The following is a 12,534-nucleotide window of genomic DNA, read 5'->3' on the forward strand; positions in this document are numbered from 1 at the left end:
AAGCTATTTCCTACCAAGAGCTTAATAATTCGACGCAGTTTAAATGGCTTTCAAGCTCTAAGCATAGTAATTAATCTATGCACACTAAATTTCTTAGTCAGCAATAAAAGACATGGCTTGCATAAACCTCTTCTCCACCAACACACATTTCTTTTATTTGTTTGTGACGTGGGCTGTATGTAAAAATCGACGACACTTGCGTATTTTCAAACACACAAACGCTATGTTCCAAGGCCTTCTCCCTGTATGAGGTGGCTCTGCCCCGACCCGTCTGGCCTTGGGAATCCTTAAGACACTAACCCCACAAGGATACCGAGGAACTCCGATGAGTATTAGCGCGCTCTCCGGCGCGTCCCCGCCGCTCGGGCGAGCACCCCCGCGATGAGCACGCTGGCCCGCGGAACCGGCTCGGCACTTCCGCTAAGTGGATTCCGCCGGCGGCGGCGGAGGCACACGCCATTAAGTCCCAGCACTCGCGGGGCTGCTGGCGGCTAGCCTGGGCTGCGCAGCACCGTGAACGCCGGTCTCCACAAACAAAAACAAACCAGAAAACATTTTTTTTTTTCAGCTTTTCCTGCCAGCCGGGCGAGGTCGCCGCGTAGCCAATGTGACCTTTAATGACGGCCTGCCCACGCGCCCCTCGGTTTGGGAATGATTGTGCGGACAGTCTTTCCTCGTCCCCCTCTGCCACCGCGCGCTCGCTGAGCCCGGCTGTGCGGAGGAAACTGTCTCCAGGGCCCCCGCCCGCGCCCCGAAGACGCACACAGCAGTTCCCGCCACCCGCCAGCCGCAGCCACGTCAACCCCGGCTCGAGACGCCAGTGCGTCTGCGCGCGGAGGAATCCGGCGCATGCGCAGAGCCCCGCCCCTACATCCGGGGCTCGGGCGGCGGCGGTGCCGCCGCAAGGGAGTCACGTGGCTCCTTCCTTTCCGTCTCTGGCCGGCTGGGCGCGGGCGACTGCTGGCGAGGCGCGTGGAAGGAAGCTCGCGCTAGTCCCCCTCCGCCTGCCTTCTCTCCCGCTCCGGGCCACTAGGGAGTTCGCTGACGCCGGGTGAGCCGAGCCTCCTGCCAAGATGCCGGCCTATTTCCAGAGGCCGGAAAATGCCCTCAAGCGCGCCAACGGTGAGTACGGCCGCAGTCGCGCCGCACAGGGCCGGCCCGAGGCGGGGAGGTCGAGGGCCCCGGCCTGCTGCCCGCAGCCCGGGCTGCCGAGGCCGGCGATGACGGCCGCCGCCACCCGGCCGGGTGTCGGCACGGCCGCCCGCTCGCTCCAGCGGGCTCCCGCGGAAGCGCCGTCGAACCGTCGCCCCGGCCCGTCCTCCCCGCCGCCCGCCCGCCGCCTGGTGCTTGCGTCGCGGGGCTGCGGCCCGGGAGTTAGGTCCCTCCCGCCCTGCGATCCTTCCCCCGATCGGCCTCCGCCGGCTCCGAGGACCCGCGGGCTGCCGGGGAAGCCCCGCGCTCCCTACCGCCATCTGGGAGTGTCGGGAGGAGGAAACATGGCTCCCTCCCGGGGACAATGCACGCGAGAAGCTCAGCTCCACCTCCCGCCGGGGCCGAGGACCCGGCTAGGTGACTTCCACCCCACCTCTCGGGCACGTCTGGCCCCAGGCCCCACGCGGAGGCCTCCCGGGTCAGGGTCCGCTTCCCTAAGCTGGTCGCCAGCTTGCACCTCAGGCCTCTGATCCAGTAACTTGTGTCCTGTGGGTCGGCAACCCCCCCCCCCCAGATTGATTAGGGTCAGTTCGAAAACCTGTTCTGAATCACGAAAAGTTAATATTCTTTAGGGATTTAAAAATGGTTCTTGCCAGGTAAGCCTCCAGAAAAGTTGTTTCCCCAAGGTCACACTTTTAAGTGTCGGGAAACTAAAACCAAGGTCTCTTGATAGCCAGATCACGGCTTTTTTTTTTTTTTTTTCCTTTCTTTTACCGCAGCGCCACCGAGTATTTCTATTTCCATATGTGTGCTTAAGCCCTGGCGCTTTCAGGAAAGACTTGTCCGGATCTCTTTAGTTTGCCAGTGTGTGGTGGAAAAGTCGTGTGCACATTTCTGATCTTTAAAAACTGCCTTTAAAAAATCCTAACAATTGTGTCTCCCAATCCAAACAGATAAACCATGTATGTAGAGGGTTTATGTTTGGCAAGTTTGCTAGGACTGGAGGTCTCTGTGAAAAGGCCATTTGAGCTAGTACTTAATAAAGGAACATTTCTGATAATGTCAGGAATAAAGATGTGTTGGTTACATACTTCTGAAATGTGGTTTTTTTTGTCGTTAGGGAGCAGTCTGCAATAAAGTAATTATGCACTCTGAATTTGTAGTAGAGCTTACTAAAACTGCAAGTTGCTGATAACTAACCTAATACTACCAACACTAATTTACTGAAATCAGAACTGTAGCTAAGTTAGAACTTTGGATGTTTTACTTAAAATTGCATTGTGCTGTAGAAAATGGAATTGGGGGACTTATTGGGTAATAACTGTTATGTGTATGTTTAATTTATAACATTGACCAGCCGGCATTTTCCCCCCTGTAGCTGTCTACTTAAAGCACTGCAGTCTCTGGCCTACATACATAGTAACATGCTGACCTTGTTTTGTTTTTTTTTTTTTTGCTGTTTGGAATCTTCATGTGAACTTAATAGTTCAATAAATTTTAAAGCAGGAAGGTTACATAATGTGTTCTAAATTGCTTTTCACTGTTTCTCAGTAGAAGTAGACTTGATTAATGATGAGCAAGTTGGGGAAAGTATCAGCAAAGTACTGTGTCGGTAGCATGGATCCTGTCGGTGTGTTTTTCCAAAGTCCTGTATTGACTTGCTGCAGCCGCATTACATTATCTGAAGTAGCAGGTAGTGATTGATGCCTTAGCTTTCTAGGGACTTGACATGAGCAGATTGTCTCGTAGCCCTGTGTATAGAATATTACATGAACGATAAAAGGGCTTTTAACAGCCTAGAAATCTGTTTACTTAAATGTTTTATCTGTAGCATCTGTAACTCTAGGGATATTTAGACCTAATCTCCTGAATTATTTTAATAAAATAAAGTTAAATAAAATAGCCCTGAAAGTCACCCTAAGCAGTAATTTTGAGGGAAAAGTGGCACAGCCTTTCTCTTTATACTCACACCCTACAACTCCCGCCTTAAGAGATAGTTGTATTGAAATCCCACAACTGAGTAGTAACATTATATCTTAGATACTTAATCTGTTGTATAGATTAGTGAAAAATGAAGGATTAATGTGAGCCTTTTCTTTGTTGGCACACATGTTCAGTCATGTCCTAAAGATTCTATACTTTGGAATAATTCTGGATTTCAGTTTCTAGAATCTTAATCTTGGAATCATTTAAGAGTTGAAATAATTTCTAACCTCAAAAGCCTTCCCACCCCATTAACTAGGCAATTGCAAGGAGCTAAGTCTCCATGCTTGTGAGTTAGGATGACTCAATCATCAATCATCGTGGAGAGTTTGTTCCAATTTCAGCCTTTTGTTTAAAAACATTTATTCCCCACCCCCCATTTTTCTTATTTCGGGGTTGAGGGGTGGTAAGGATGTCCATCCATAATTATGTGTTTTGAGACAGGGTCTCTTACAGAAACCTGGCTGCATAAGAATCCACCTGAATGCTGGGGTTAATTTAAAGGCATGCTCCATCACATCCCGTAAAATGTTTTATATGTAAGTGTGCTTCCTTTATAGTTTGAGACTTTCAGACTTAGAAAGGATGAGTTTATTTTTGTAGGGTTTTTGAGTGCCAGTCTCATTAGGTAGCACAGGTTGTCCTCATACTTGATCCTTCTGCTTCAATCTCCTTCAGTGCTAATGATAGAGATTTGGTTATATCTCAGGAAGCTTCTAAGGATGACATTAAGAAGCCACTCTGACAACCAACAGTAACTACAGTTGACAGGGATCTGTTCTCTTCTGACATACAAAAGCATGCATGTGGGGCACATGAAAGTAAAACACTCATACACATAAAATAATAAAACAACTAGTATTTTTTAAAAAGTAAAGAAACCACAGTCCCATAAGAAATACATATTGGGAAAGTGGATTATTTATTTATTTTTTATTTTTTTGGTTTTTGAGACAGGGTTTCTCTGTGGCTTTGGAGGCTGTCCTGGAACTATCTCTTATAGGCCAGGCTGGTCTCGAACTCACAGAGATCCACCTGCCTCTGCCTCCCGAGTGCTGGGATTAAAGGCGTGCACCACCAACGCCCGGAGGGAAAGTGGATTATTATATTTCCAGTGTTTTATATTTTATTTTATCAGGGTTCAGTTCTCAACTTGATTTGTATTTCGTATTGCAAACATTAAATAAGAGCTTGAAAATTTAAATCTTTAAGTTGGGGGTTGGGTATATGGGCATAATATGTTATTTTAATGTTGCTTTAATGTTACAATTTTTATTTCATTTTATTTTATATGTATGGGTGTTTTGCCTGCATGCATGACTATGCACTCACTGTGTGCAAGTAGTGCCCTACTTGAAGTCAGCAGAGGGTGTCGGGAAGAATATTGAATCACCTGGAACTGGAGTTAAAGATGATGTGAGCTTCCATGTAGGTGCTGGAAATAGAACCCAGGTCCTTGAAGAGTAGCCAGTGCTCTAAACTGCTGAGCCGTCTCTCCAGCCCTGCTGTTATGGCTAAATTCATTTACTAATAAGTTTTTTTGCTGATATGAATTTTGGTTAAATTGATTTGAAAAACACCTAAAGTAACATGGAAAGCAACCTTAGGCACATTTCAGGAAGAGGATAGTACTTAAAACAAGACTTTTTGGTTCCAATATCATATCTGGCTGTAAGTGCTTGTTTCATATGGTAAGATTTTGGGGTGGCTCTGTGACTGAAATGAAGATGGTCTTTTCCCACATAATGTTGAGTTTGTATTTGTTTGCAAGTGAGTACCATTTGATACTATAAGGGGTGGAGCTAGGGTTGTGTTTTTTGCCTGGCATACCAGAGGTGAGGCCCTAGGTTTGGGCTCCAGCCAGAGGGAAAAATTGCTGGTATGAGGACTTAGAATATTTTATAAAGATGCTTAGTTTTTGATATATTGTGTGGTTTGTTCAGGTATGAACTTAGTATGTTTGAGAGCCAGAGCAGTATTGTTTCACTAGAAGACTGGGAAGCACCATTCCTGAAACCTTAGTCATTAAACTTGTAGATCTGGTAAGCTCCCAACTAAGGAGCTTTTTTTTGGCCTTCTGAGTGCATGAGTATTTTACTTGTATGTGTGTGTACCTGTGTGTCTGGTGTCCATGGAGTTCAGCAGAGAGGATATCAGATCCCCTGGGATGGAGTTACAGATGGTTTTGAGCCAGCATGTGGATCCTGGGATCAGAAGCAACAAGTGTTTGTTTTAAAGCATTGACCATTGACCACCTACCCCACCAGCCTCAATGCTAACCATTAAAAAAAAAAAAAAGGTACTGAAGATCAACCCTACCCCAGGGCTTCTAACAGTCTTGCTTTAAGGCAGAACATCCCCAAATTCAGATTAATTCAGAAAAAAGAATTGTTTGCTCAAGGTTATTTTTGTTTCTTTAAGGAGTGGTAGAGACAGGGTTTTACTGTGTAGCCCAAGCTGTCCTGGTCAAACTCAGAAGTCCACCTGCCTCAGCTTGGTATTAAAGGTATGGGCCACTGCCCCTGGCCCCAAGACTATTCTTTAGTAGGAAAATAAACACTTTGTTTTAAAATGGAGATGTCGTAAAGCCAGTGTTTTAGCTCCTTCAAATTATGTGTGTTTTTTTCTCTGTTTCTGAGACAGTTTCTCTGTCTTTGGAGGCTGTCCTGGAACTAGCTTTTGTAGATCAGACTGGTCTCGAGCTCACAGAGATGTACCTGCCTCTGCTTCTGCCTCCCAAATGCTGGACTAAAGGCATGTGCCACCACCACCATGCTTCAGATTATGTTTTAAACATTCAAGTGGAAACTTTTTGTGTTTGGAATTCAGCATTTATCTTTTTGGTTTTTGCAGCAGCCTCCCAAAGTGCTAGGATTATAGGCATAAACCATCACTCCTGGCTTAATTACTAAATTAAAAATGAACTTAACCAGTTGACTACATTAAATATTTTCTACTATTTGTGTGAAGGGGGAAAAGGACAAAATATACATTTTTAATCTAGAGCCCACTTCTGTTGACTGAATTTGAAAAGGTACTATATACATAAAATTTAAGACAGCAACTGGATTTGTATGTTACTACACATAATGCCTTCAAGCTCATAAAGTCACATTACTTTGCCCTGTAGTCTATAGTTTAAAAAATAACCTTAATTTAAATTCATTAAAGTTTTTAGTTTCACTGAATCATTTAAAGAGGTCATACAGAATTTTCACCATACCCAATTTCCATGAATGAATATTCTAAAACAGTAAAGTATATCTATCACTCATAACTAAGGAGCCAGTAACTGAAGTTAGTTTTGTTTTGTTTTAGACCTAAGATCTTACTTTGTAGCATTGGAATTCACTAAGTAGACCAGACCAGACGCCAGCTCACAGATAGATCTTCCTGCCACTGCCTTCTGGGTGCTGGGAGCAAAAGCATGCACCAGCACCCCTGCCTAGAAATAGACTTTTTTGTTTTTTGAGACAGGGTTTCTCTGTTGGACAGTCCTGATTGTCCTGGCACTAGCTCTGTAGACCAGGCTGGCCTCAAACTCCCAGAGATCCGCCATCCCCAGAGATCCGCCATCCTCTGCCTCCCGAGTACTGGGACTAAAGGCATGTGCCACCACCATTGCCAGGGCCTCGATTGAGATTATTAAGTAAAGTTTTTACTTTTTTTTCCAATTACCTTTTGCCCTAGGATCCTATCCACATACTACATTACATTTAATTGTCATGTCTTAGTTGTCAGTGTCTTAGACTTTTTGAGAAGTACTCCAGTGTCTTGTAGAATGTCCTTTATTTTATTCTGTGGGCGCTATTGTAATGAGATACCACTTCACCAATCAATACCAAGAATTTATTTCTCTCATTTCTGGTGTCTGAAAAGTCCATAATAAATAAAACTAGCAGGTTCAGTATCTGGTGAGAGCTGGCTGTTTGCCCTTTACTGTTCCAGGGGGAGATAAATGTGGTCCTTACCTGATGAAATAGAACAAAAAGGAAGCTATCTAGAAAGCTACTTGTTGCATTTAGAGGGTGGAACCCTTTGATCCAATCACCTCTTTAAAGATCAACTTTTTTTTGTTTGTTTGTTTTTTGTTTTTCAAGACCGGGTTTCTCTGTGTAGCTTTGGAGCTTATCCTGGGGCTCACTCAGTAGACCAGGCTGGGTTCGAACTCAGATCCACCTGCCTCTGCCTCCCAAGTGCTGGGATTAAAGGCGTGCGCCACCAACTCCAGGCAAAGACCAATTCTTTTTTTTTTTTTTTTTTTTAAGATTTTATTTATTATGTGTACAACATTCTGCTTCCATGGATATCTGCACACCAGAAGAGGGCACCAGATCTCATTGTAGATGGTTGTGAGCCACCATGTGGTTGCTGGGAATTGAACTCAGTATCTCTGGAAGAGCAGTCAGTGCTCTTAACCTCTGAGCCATCTCTCTAGCCCAAAGACCAATTCTTAATAAAGCATTCCATTAGTTAGTATGTATCAATCTGAAGTTTGGGAGGACACTTGAATTTAGACCATTGAATCCTAATTGGTGTTTCTTTTGCTAATTGTTGAGAAGTTTCTTTTGGTTTTATTTATTTTTTCATGTTTTTTGAGACAGGATTTCTCCATGTAACTCTGGCTGTCCTGGAATTTAGAGAGCCACCTGCACCTGTCTTGTGGAGTGCTGGGATTAATGGCATGTGCTGCTAAGCACAGCAGCTCCTTTTTCTTTTTTTTTTTTAAGTTTACTTTTGAGCTGGGCTACATAGAAAGACCCTATCTCTCAAAAGAAAAAGGTGTGTGTGTGTAAAATGCTGGAAGAGCCAGAAGAAAGCTGAAAGTTACAGGCTGTTGTGAGCTGCCTATGTGTGTGCTAGGACTTAGGTTCTGTGCAAGAACTGGACATTCTTCATCCTCTCCAGACCCATGAACCCCTTCTTTCAGTCCCTTTCTTGTTTTTTTGGTTTGCTATGTAAGTCCATTTACATGATAGGAGTAGGTGAACTGTCAAATCTTCAAACTTACATCTATAACTATTCAATATAATCCCAAACAAAACCTTTGCAATCTATTTTGTAATCATTTGTAAATTTTGTATGGAAAGGCTCAGACCTATGTTGGATCAGAGATACCAAAGGACAAAGTTGCATCACTTACTGTCCAATTCCAAGACTTCACTAGATTGCCTTAAGAATGAACTCAATTAAATGGTGCCAAATGAAAAAAAAAATGTTGCCAACTGGTCTTAAAGTAGATATTTAAGCAATCTGCTGTTTTTTTTACTTCTTCATATCAAATATATGTGATAAAGTCATACTTAGACTTTCAGTTACTGGGGGAGATATTCCCCAATCCAAGACTTCAGTTTCTGGAATTTTAAAATCACTGAGTTCTACATGGACATTATATCTTGAGATAATACTGATTTTTTTTGTCATATGTTGGATGATTGTGGGATTCCTGCTAGAAGCCAAACGTGCTTAAATTAAATTACTAAGGAGGCAAGATTTAGATTTTAAAATCTTACTTTATCTGTTGTTTATTTATTTGTGCAAGTTAAGGGAACCTGCACATTCTTTGTGCATGTGGAGGTCAGAACAGTTTTCAAGAGTGGGTTCTCTGCTAACATAGGGGTCTAAAGATAAAACTCAAGAGGATCAGGGTTGCAGCAAGGGCCTTTACCTATTGTGTCACTTCCTTGGTTCTATCATTTAGATTTTTATGTAGTATGTACAACTAACTTTAATTCTCAATTCCTCTCCCCCCTTCCCCCCCAGAATTTCTTGAGGTTGGCAAAAAGCAACCTGCCCTGGATGTTCTTTATGATGTTATGAAAAGTAAGAAACACAGAACATGGCAAAAGATACATGAGCCGATTATGTTGAAATACTTGGAACTGTGTGTGGATCTTCGTAAGAGCCACTTGGCTAAGGAAGGTTTATATCAATATAAGAACATTTGTCAGCAGGTACTGTGCTCATTTTTATATTTTTAAAGTGCTTAGTAACTTTTAGAGGAATTTACCTTTCAAATTAAATTTTATATCTTGATTTGCTTTTAAACATTATTTTAGTTCTTTGGAGAAAAATAAATTCTTTTTCCTTCCTGTAGGTAAACATTAAATCTTTAGAAGATGTTGTTAGGGCATACTTGAAATTAGCAGAGGAAAAAACTGAAGCTGCTAAAGAAGAATCCCAACAAATGGTGTTAGATATAGAAGATCTAGATAATATTCAGACGCCTGAGAGGTATGTGAATTTAATCCCTTAGTAAATATTTTGGTTATTTACACTGTTTTTTCTTTTCCTTTTGCTTTTTTCCGAGACAGGGTTTCTCTGTGTAGTCCTGATTGTACTAGAATGCACTCTGTAGACCAGGCTGGCGTCACTCGTCCTCTTATCTCTGCCTCTCAAGTGCTGGGATTAAAGGTGTATACCACCACCACACAGCAGTGTTTTTCCTTATATGAGCCATCATCACCCCCCCACACACACATACTTGGAAGGTAGATGATTGATTATCAGAAGCAAACTGCTTATCTTTGTATACTTCACCAACCATGTCAGCAATATTTAAAATTTACACTTAGGGTAGAACATGCATTAAAAGTTTTTTTGGGGGGGTGGAGGAGTGTTTTGGAGACAGGGTTTCTCTGTGACTTTGGAGGTGTCCTAGAACCAGCTCTGGCAGACCAGGCTGGTCTCAACTCAAAGAGATCTGCCTGCCTCTGCCTCCTGAGTGCCAGGGAGTCTGCCACCACCACCTTGCCATGCACTAAAATTTAAACTGTTGTAATACAGACTGAAAATTCAGATACAGATGGTAAGGGATAGCTTGACAGTATATATGAGGTTGTGGGAAGAATTTGTCATTGTTGGTTTGGGCTTTCAGATCACAATAAAAATACCTGAATTGTTTTCAATGCATTTTTCTTTGTAGTGTTCTCCTAAGTGCAGTAAGTGGGGAAGACACTCAGGATCGTACTGACAGATTGCTACTGACTCCCTGGGTCAAGTTCCTATGGGAATCATACAGGCAGTGTTTGGACCTTCTTCGAAACAATTCTAGAGTAGAGCGCCTTTACCATGATATCGCCCAGCAAGGTAAAATGACAATATAAAATGTTAATACACTGATTTGAAAAGATGACTTTAGATATTTGTAGATAAACCTTCTGTTCTCTGTAGTTTTTAAAAATAACTAGTTTTATCCTTAGTGAAATGAAATTGACCTTTTTTACATAAATAGCTGAAAAATAGATTTATCTTACGGGTTAATACATTTTCATATGGAATTGTTCTACTGACTTTTGAAGCCCCCTCCTGCTTTTTTAAAGTTAAGCACACATTGATAGGCTTCATATGGTATATTTTCATGTTATTATAGTTCATTCTTGATCATCACTCTCCTGCCAATTCCCTGACTTCTCTTTGTTGACACTTCCCCCCCATCACCCTCCTTTACCCTCTTTTCTACTTGGATAACCTTATACCCTTGGGACAATTTCTCTGTAGTCCTGGCTGTCCTGGAATTCATTCTGAAGGTGGCCTTGAACTCAGGTCTGCTTGCTCTCTTGCTTCCTGAGTTCTGGGATTAAAGGCATACACCACTGTGCCCACCATATTTCTATTCCTAAGCAGTATTGCTTAGTATTGATGTCATGAATCACTTCATACTTGGTTGCCTTTCATCACATACTCTGAAGGACTAGATTACAGGCACCCATCCCCCACACCTAGCTCAGAATTTCTTTATGTGTTGTTAACTTTCTGCTATGACTGTTTTAGTAGGAATATTAGTACCAGTGTTTATTTGCATATGTAACATACGTCTATATCATGTCTCACAAGCAAACTTGTAATATTTGGTAAAAAACTGAGTTGGGGTTAAATCATATTGCTTGTTTTTGGTCTTTTGAAATAGAAAGGTTTGTTTGTTTATTTTGAGACAGGGTTTCTCTGTATAACCTGATTGTCCTGGAACTTGCTCAGTAGACAAGGCTGTCCTCGAACTCAGAGATACACCTGCCTCTGCCTCCCAGATGCTGGGATCAGAGGCGTGTGCCACCACCACTCAGTGAAATACAGTTTGTTTATAAGAGCAAAGATGTTCCAAAAAGTACTCTGATACTGCATAGATGTGAATTTTAATGATGCAGCCAGTAATTACCCATTCTTCTGTTTCTGTATTTGAAATTAGGTAAATCCTTATATCACAGTTTTCATTAGTACAAAAGCATGTTGCATTATTTGTACATTAGATATGTAAGCTCATTGTATTTCATCCTAGCAATTAAAACTGTTCTTTTAGGTCTTTGAATGTAACTCCTAGACTTAATTTATTTTGAAAATTTTTTTTTGTGTATGGATACTTTGACTTTATTTATGTCTATATACCATGTGCATGCCTGGTGCTTACAGAAGCCAGAAGAGGGCCCTGGATTCCCTAGAACTGGAGTTACAGCTGGCCCTGAGCTGCCATGTGGGTATAGGGAATCTAACTTGAGTCCTTGTATAGCCAGATGTTGGCCATATCTTTCCAGCTCCCGACTCTTTTCCTAAATTTAAGTTCTATTTGTTTCGTATTTGTAAATTTCCAGAACCATGTATTGGGCCAGGACTTATGACCGTGTCTTTTTATTTTGCTCAGGATTCAGAGTGTTGGCAGGTTCATGGAGGGAATTAAGACTGACTCTCATTACATAGAGTAATTGTGAGCTTAGTGAATCTTGTTAAAATTGGTCTTAATATGTGGCATATAAAAACCTAACTTAGATATTCAAGTGACAGAAAATATCTAATTCTTGTTTGACAATTATGCTTACAGCTTTCAAATTCTGCCTCCAGTATACTCGAAAGGCTGAGTTCCGCAAGCTCTGTGACAACTTGCGAATGCATTTATCTCAGATTCAGCGCCACCATAACCAAAGCACAGCAATTAATCTTAATAATCCAGAGAGCCAGTCCATGCATTTGGAGACCAGACTTGTTCAGTTGGACAGTGCTATCAGCATGGAACTATGGCAGGCAAGTTAACTATTTGCTTTGTACCACCTTGTATTGGTATTACTGGTTAATTTCAGTAGGTACTGTGAGAATTTAAGGTTGTCTGATGACAGTAGGAATTTAATCACTTGCTAAATCTGGACTTAATCATGTAGTCTTTTCCTTCTATGCAAAAACAAAACAAGTAAAAAAAACAGCCCCCCAAATCCTGCTCACAATGTGGTTCTATGATTGGTACCATTCTGAGTTGGGTAGTGTGATGAGAGAAGTATGGAGAAAAAATATTTAAAGATGGAGATGTTTTTGTTGTTGCTGGTGTTGTTTCCTTGCCTCATTTTGTTTGGTTTTGGTGCCAGGAATTAGGACCTGTCTGTATGTGCTGATCCCAAACCCAGGGCCTTGTCATTA

General features: G+C 42.2%; 1 protein-coding gene across 1 annotated transcript in view; it reads left to right on the top strand.

Annotated features, from left to right (window-relative positions):
- The first annotated feature begins 927 nt into the window (after positions 1-927).
- The window catches only part of Eif3a (eukaryotic translation initiation factor 3 subunit A), a 32,834-nt gene continuing 21,227 nt past the window's right edge, over positions 928-12,534 (top strand). Inside the window, exons 1-5 of the mRNA XM_027406851.2 lie at positions 928-1,122; positions 8,899-9,089; positions 9,233-9,369; positions 10,061-10,224; positions 11,948-12,147. Of these exons, the coding sequence (XP_027262652.1) occupies positions 1,074-1,122; positions 8,899-9,089; positions 9,233-9,369; positions 10,061-10,224; positions 11,948-12,147 (741 nt within the window). The 5' untranslated portion in view covers positions 928-1,073. The remainder of the gene's footprint in view (positions 1,123-8,898; positions 9,090-9,232; positions 9,370-10,060; positions 10,225-11,947; positions 12,148-12,534) is intronic.

Source organism: Cricetulus griseus, chromosome 3 (genome assembly GCF_003668045.3).
Source record: "Cricetulus griseus strain 17A/GY chromosome 3, alternate assembly CriGri-PICRH-1.0, whole genome shotgun sequence".
NCBI classification, from domain to species: domain Eukaryota; kingdom Metazoa; phylum Chordata; class Mammalia; order Rodentia; family Cricetidae; genus Cricetulus; species Cricetulus griseus.